At 41.4% G+C, this 7,644-nt stretch overlaps 1 protein-coding gene across 1 annotated transcript in view; it reads left to right on the top strand.

Moving 5' to 3' along the window:
• Positions 1 to 2,760: 2,760 nt before the first annotated feature.
• PPP2R2C (protein phosphatase 2, regulatory subunit B, gamma) overlaps positions 2,761 to 7,644 on the top strand; it is a gene marked incomplete at its 5' end in the record, with an annotated part of 64,518 nt that continues 59,634 nt past the window's right edge. The window contains one exon of the mRNA XM_010024785.1: positions 2,761 to 2,801. Within this exon, the coding sequence (XP_010023087.1) occupies positions 2,761 to 2,801 (41 nt within the window). The remainder of the gene's footprint in view (positions 2,802 to 7,644) is intronic.

The raw sequence follows: 7,644 nt of genomic DNA, 5'->3' as shown, positions 1-7,644 counted from the left end.
CTCCTGTTCTTGAAGTAATTTTTCTCTTTTAAGATGAGTAATTACAGATACATGGTGCATTTAAATTTGAGGGCAAATTTACCATTGAGTTTTGCACACTCCAGTTATCTAGAATTCAATCTTTCAAGGCCAGAAGTTCCTGACATAATAGAGTGATTTAGAATGCTCTTCATTTTAAGCATGAGTAATCCCATTTTACCTCACATATATTTGGTTGGACACATGTATATTTAAAAATAAAGACTTTGGCCTTTTGTGAGCTGAATCTTATGAGCTTTTAGACCGATGTAAAGTTGTGTAAGCCACCACTAAATTTTTATATGTTATTTCCAGATATAGCAAACCTTAAAGCCATAGGGTTGATATTCAAGCTGATACAGAACAGTTATGCTGTTCATTTTCAGGCCAGTTTAGGAGCAACCTTGGTGTTCTGTCAGTAGTAGCAACCGATGTTAACACTAAAAAAACCCCTGATTTGTTTTAGATCATTACATAAACTCACTGAAGAGATCCTGATGCAAGCAAGAGCTGAGTGCATGATCATTGAGCTTGGCTTTTGTTTACGCACTTAAGCCAGCCACACTACCTGGATAATTCTGAGAGGTCACAAACATTGATTTCAAAGGATGCTTAGAATGGATCTAACATATTATGATGTGAATGGTCTTCATCAAAGAAGTATTAGGTGCTCCCAGAAGTCCCACATTTATATGATCCCGTGACAGACCCAGAGGCAAATTCGGAGTTGTCAGCTGAATTGCCTTTGGAGCCTGCCAAGCAAACAGATGCTAATGTCAGATGAATATCTACACAGCTTGGCATCAGCTCCTCTGACAGCCAACAAGCCCTGGGTGTGACCTTAGCTTGCTGGTCCACTGCTGGGAGTCTCAGAGGGGATGTCCAGTGATGTATAAGTTAGAGCTGTGTGTTGCTCACAGTGTTTGGGTATAGTTTATTAATGTATCCTGTAGTCAAAGTGTCTGATGAGTAGATTTAAGCACTGCCATCTACCCTTGTGCATTAAGACTGAGAAGAGTAAATGTGGTTTGTTTTCCCTGTGGTAGTTCTAGAGGCTCCAGAGCCCCTTGTGTTCTGGAAAACACCAAGCTCTGCCAGTTGTAGCTGAAAACTCTACTATGATTTGACATAGCAGAGTGTGTGTTACTGGTGCGTGTGCACCACTGATTCCTATGAGTCTCGGTCACTAAGTAAATGGGAAGTTTGGGAGTGCTGCAACCAGCTGGCCTGGATGGGTCTGTGGTGCTTGTGAGGGTGACATTCCACTGCTTCCAAAACAACATGGCTGTGTGTGTGTTACCTGTTGGGAAATGTCCCTGGCTTGTGATAAACCTGAGCCACACCGAAGTGGTGTATGGGGGAGAGCAGTTTATCACAGCCAAAAGCCTGTCAGTGTCCCTCTTAGCAGTTTAACACGAATCGTTGCACTGCAAAGCCCCAAAATGTCCTGGAGCTCTCCATCATTTACGAGCACAGATATAGCTGTTGTGTCTCTGCTTTCTTGTCATCACTCTTCACGTAAAGGCTCTGGCTCTAGTCCAGCTCCTAGCTCCAACCCTTCATGATTTTTGAGATTATATTCCCCATCTTTACCCAAAAGCTCACTGGGGCTTTTTCTTCCTTGGTGCATGCCACTGTGAGGCTTTGTTTGTTAGGGCTCCATCAGTGTATTCATTTAGCAACATGCATACTCATTTGAACTGAATACAGGGACATTTAAGTCTCTAGACAAGTGATTACGAGCTTTATTAAATAGGAATGTTTTGCTGAGCCCCAGCCTGGATTATCTGTCCCTCAGTATGTGTATAATCAAAACTGCGTCTCTGATCTTGGATAAAAACTCTAGAGGATCTGTTTCATTTTTTTTCCTTTGTGTAAAATGGGAATGCTAACATTTCCTTGCCGACTTCCTTGGGTTGCTGGGGGGTTTAATGCCTGGAAAGTGCTTTGAACATGAGAACTGCTGTGACAGAATTACTGAGAGCTTTGCTTCTGGAATTTAATTGCTCAGTTAAGGGGGGGAAAGTAGTTCAGTACCAGCTGGCAGTGAAATTCTATTGAAGTTTGTATGTAATATGTGGGAAATAATTCTCAATCTGGTTATTCAGGATTGGATTTTAAATTTTGGATGACTTTTCATTACTCTTTGATATATTTTAAATTAATAATTTTCCTTGAAAAAATCTTAGTATGGGTGGGATTTCTATTGTTCTTGTTTTATAACAGGCTCTTAGCAAAACTTGCTTATTGTAGAGCATTGCAGTTATTATGCACAAGCATAATCAGTTCTGACAGTGAAAGTGAAATAAGTATATTTTAATAAGCTGTACACTTCCCATTTTTGGCATTTATTTGCTCCAAAATGAGGGGTGAGGTTCAAGGTCTCGCCGTGCTCTCAATAAAACCTGGTTGCCTAGCATTTTTAACACTTGGCAGCACCATTCCTAATCTGTCTTTTGCTGGCAGCCAGGCTGTGCTGCTCCTCGGTGGGAAGGAACATGGAGCTGAGCAGAAGCTCCCAGCTCAGGCAGGCTTCCTTCTGTGAGTACCAGTTTAAACCCTGCTCTGGAAATTTTAAATACATAATTTGATGCCCGTGGCGATGTTTTCCTTTTTGCCCTTCAGTGTTGGTTGGTAACAGGAGTGGACTGGCACATTTCCTAATTGCACTAATGTTTATGAAGTGGAGTGTTTCAAGCCTGTTGCTGAAACATCAGTTTAGATGACTACGTAATCTGACAGCGAACGCAGAAAGAAAGAAAGGAAAGAAGAAAGATCCAGCTGCATTTTTTTCCCCAGCAATCTCAGAAGAATGAATTACTAGTATGTGTTACACAGTGTAAGCTGTGAAAGAGCTTTTAGGGGCTGTGAAGTTTGTAAGCTTTCTGTTCATCTCTTTATGCTAAAATAAAGATTGATATGCAGTGTTTTCTTAGTTCTAAGTGTTGCTTGTAAGAATCACTATGAGCAGTGTTACCAAATGGCTTAGATTTACCAAAGGTGAGCGGCTTTCTTGTGAGTTTTCCCGTTTGTCCAGGTTGAACAGGATGGAGGGATCACTGCTTCCCAGACTTAGCAGCTTTGGACATCCTGGGCTACAGAGGTACGGGCTGGAAGCACGGCTGGAGTCAGCCCCTGCATTGCCTGTTAGTAATGGAAGGACCGCCAGTCTCGCAGCACTGAGAAGCTGCTCTGTTACTGCAGGTGATGTAGTTTGACTATTTGGGAGCCCCTAAATAGCTATTAAAAAGGATTTCAGCAAGCTTTCTATCAGTCCACTGAGTATTTCAGATGATGAAGGCACAAAGCAGTGCACTCACTGTGACATCAGGCAGGATAATAGTAATGCTAATTAGGCATTCTGCAAAACTAAGGACTGAAGCTTTTCAGCTTCTGGCTGATGTAAGCAGGTCACCTTGAACATGAAGAAAATGAAGTGCATGTAAATTGTAGCCAAAATCTTGAGAAGTGTGTCCTAATTTTCAGCTACACCACATCTGACAAATGTTCCTTGACCTTCTTTACTACTGAAGCAGTGGGAAACGTTCCATTTAACTCAGTGGGCAGAAGGTCAAGTCTCTGGCCTCTTTTCCTGGTGACCTTGTACTGTGCAGGAGGGAGATGGGTGCCAGAACCTTTGCCAGAACCTTTGAGCTTTTAAATTAGGAATAAGTGGGATGGGGGTTGGAAGAGGGGAGAGAGAGGGGAATCACTTTATGAAAAACTGAGTTTCAGTGGCTGGTATTCAGTATGAAGTGTTTTGGGTGTTTTTTTTAGCACAGAACCCAGATAATCTATTTTACGTATTTGTCCTGTAGGCAAAAAATTATTTTCACACTGACTGTGCTCCAATGGTTGGGTGTTATTTCCTGATTTTCTAATTTGAGAAATACAGCTAGAAATTAGCATGTGATTAAAAAGCTGTTGGAAAAATTTCCTAAGCTCTTAAAATAAATACATGCAAAAAATACTGGAGGAAAAACCCAGCTCTACTAAAGCTTGAGGATGGAAACAGTGAATGACAGTGGTCACAGGTTCTCACAGAAGGGGTGCAAATTTTGGGTTTGGTTTTTAGATTCTTTTTCAAGTAGGTTCTCTCTGGGTGAGCACTGAACCTACATTCAAATGTTCTGAATGGGAAGGTGCTTTCCTTGGTCCCTGAGGACACAGGGATGCATGGACCTGTGAAACTCAGTGGTATGGTGTTGGTGTCATGATGAGCCAGGGCTGATGCGGGCCATTAAGGTGTGTACACATGGCATTTCTAAAATCCAAACTTTGGAGACTGAAGATGGAAAAGGGGAGAGATTTGTCCAGTGCTTGCCAGGATTTTGTTATTTCATTTTTCTTTACTACTATGTACTACTATCTCCAGCTGAAGTGTTCGTGTTTCAAGCAGCCTTTCAAGAGCTTTTCAGCATTTGATGCTGTGGTTTGGGATTTCACATCAAAAAGCGATTGTAATAGTAAGAAAGGTTGTATTTAGCCTGATAAATAAAAAAAGATCTATTTAGCCTAGTTGTTCCTTGACAGGATTAAATGGGGCTGTTTGGATTTTGCTTCCAATATGTTTGTCCTTGCTAGCAATGAAACCAGGCACGGGGTCAGTTAGGAAAACAACTACATGAAGTGCAGTGGACACACATCTCTGGATTTCATGCTGTTATTGATTGATCACCTTGTTTCACCGATTGCTGAAGCATTTACGCTATTAGCATCTATGTCCAACGTTTACTTTGCCCCACATCAGCTTCCTGTTGCGTTGCCCATACGTCTAACAAGGAGCAGACACTTAGCATTCTGCAGTACAAATTCCATCAGGTTTTAAAGTCACAGTAAATGAGGAAAAAAGCAAAGTGGAAGATCTACCAGGGTGACAGATAATGTGAGGGATACAGTGGCAGGTAAATCCTTTATTTCAGACTACTTCTTTTTCTTCTGTTGTGGCTTTTCCTTGTGCTCTTCCATGCTTTCTTAAGCTCTTGTGCGTGCATGTGCTCTCTCAGGTACAATCTTTTGCACCATTTCTTATGCTCTCGCTCTTAACGTGTTCACGTGCCCTCTCTCTTTCTCTCTCTGTCTTGCGTATCCTTACCTTCTCTTTCTCTCTCATCTGTCCTTCTTGTATGGCCACCCAACTGTGATGGGTTATTTTGGTGACTTGGAGAGGTGATCAGATTTTGTATAGGTCAACAAACTGTCTTGTGTAGTGGTAGACTGGAGTTGGCTTTCTGATGTGTTGGCTTTCAGCGTTGTTTCTGACCCAGCTAAAGTGGACAGTGTGATGTGTGAGATTTTGTACTGTGTTTGCTTGAATGTCGAGGGGTGGTTTCTGGTGTCGTAGAACCCCTGGATACAGCTTGGTGAATAGGACTGCTGTGAACCAGTTACAGAGGCTGCTGCGTTAAGGAGGATATTTTTCTGTTATTAAAAGTGTCTGCCAGCTATTTAGAAAAGAAGGGTTTTTCTGACCCTCATAGCTCTGAGGTTTTGCGTACCTTTTCTCTAGCTGCTTGAGGAAACCTTTGAAACTTCAGCTTAAAAAATGGTAGCAAGTTTTTTATTTCCATCCGTTTGTTTCTTCCCCCTCACCTCCCCTTTTGTATTTTTTGTCCACGTCTAAACTGAATTCTGACAACACAGCTCATGGTAATGGCCTTTGCTTCACTCCAGATACTGTAATACTCCTCTTTCATCTACCATTTGTCCTTTTGTTTTATGGCTCTCTTTGTTGCAGCCTTCTTTGTTGTTTCTTCCAGATTATGCTCCTCAGGGACTTTTGTATCAGTATGACTGAACATTGCTTGCAGCCATGCCAGATTGTGCTGTGATCTTATTGGATTTCACAAACCAAGGTTAGGCCAGGTCAGAACTTGGATGAAATAACATAGGCTACAAGATTGCCTGCTAGCCAGTGGGAACACAAGCAACAAAAACCTGACCTAGATGCTGATTCAGTCAGCTCAGGCCGACAGTGTTGCCATGCTGCTTGTGGTGATGTGATAGAAAGGAGTTCTGCCTTGTTCTGGCTGGTAGGATTCCACAGCTTTTTCTTTTTTAATAAAAGTACTGATGTTAATTCCAGTCATTTGGCCCATTCCAAATCCTTAAATTCTTCATCAGGATTACATTGCAATTCAACAGAATATTATATTCTCTGATCTTCTTTGCCCTGTTTTCCTCATGAGTGAGCGACTGTGTGGTACTTAGTTGCTGGCTGGGCTTAAACCATGCTAACTGTACCCTGTGTGATGTTTGCCCTCAAACCTTGCTATCGCTGTCCAAAAAGCTGCATTTCTGTGCTGGGTGAAGTAGTTTTGAATTTTTCTTTGCTTTCTTGACCTGCTGAAGCAAAATCAAATATACCAGGGCCTTCAGGTGGAAGGCCCCAGAAAGTTAGAAATTATTAGTAAACCAGAAAATTCTAGTTGAGTTTTCCTTTGAGTTTCTTGAAGTTTCTGACGGAAAGACTGTATAAAGATGAGTAAGTATGTTCAGACTATGTAGTAGGTGGTAAATGGCATGCAATTACTCTAGAGTGCCCCCAAATGTTGCAAAGATTATATACATAAGGCTTTAATTATTGTAAAAGTATTTGGACCCATTTGTCTTATATAGGAATAAGGCGTTGAACTCCCTTCAAATAATCCTGTAAGAGGTGTGAAATAAAGGCCAGAATTTATTTGGGTTATACGTACCAACCTTTGTTCCATCCCACCCCACACTGAGCCAGAGGGAGGGCTGCTGGAGGGTTTGTTTGTCTTTATCCATCTGGAAAAATACTCATGGAGGTAAGAGGAGAGCAGTACAATGAGCTAGAGATATTTCAATGTGATGTCTTTCTGTGAATATATAAAATTAATCTGAAGAATGAAGTTTGTAATGGATCGTACCTGCTGGAACAATTTACTGTGACAGGATGTGAAACAGATGAATAGGCGGATACCCCACTGGAGTATTTTCGTCTTTTGAATGTTTCTGGTTTGCTTTTCTCAGTCAGTGACTGTATTTTGAGTGTCCAAATTGTGCTTTTTAACTGAGTGAAAATGTTGAGCATGGTGCCTTTTTAATCCAAGTTTATATACATTTCTACATGGAAAAAATGGAGAATTTAAAAACAGACTAGAAAGATTAATATTGGATAAAAGTTGGGATTTTTAATCTGATTGGGGACATTTGCCCTTTGGCATTGAGGTTACCCATAATTGTTCTTAATAGGTAAATTATCTCTGTCTCTGATAATCCTGGTCGTTAGTGCAAAACTTGGCACTGCCAGCAGAGATATGGAAGGTGTAGTGCAGAAGGCTGACAGGAGTCTTTCATCTCTTCCATCCCTTGCCAGGGGCTTACTGTACATGCAAATTCATCAGCTCTTCATTGTGGAGTATTTATATATCTTGGGCAGGGTGAAAGCTGGTAGTTAATTGCTCTGTATGGTCAGGGGGCCATTGTGCAATGGAAGAATCTGGAAGATGGGACCGTAGTGGCTGATGTTGCTGCAGCATTAATAAATATATAGGGGAATGTTCTGCAGAAGGGTATGGAGAGCTTTGTTGATTGATTCTGTTCCTACCTTCTCTGTCTGAGGAAGAGGCAGCCTGGCTAATCTTATGAAAGCAGCAAGAC

This window comes from Nestor notabilis, unplaced genomic scaffold (assembly GCF_000696875.1).
Source record: "Nestor notabilis isolate BGI_N333 unplaced genomic scaffold, ASM69687v1 scaffold6122, whole genome shotgun sequence".
NCBI classification, from domain to species: Eukaryota; Metazoa; Chordata; class Aves; order Psittaciformes; family Psittacidae; genus Nestor; species Nestor notabilis.
The sequence above is the reverse complement of the archived record's forward strand: the minus strand, read 5'-3'. Positions and strand labels throughout refer to the sequence as shown.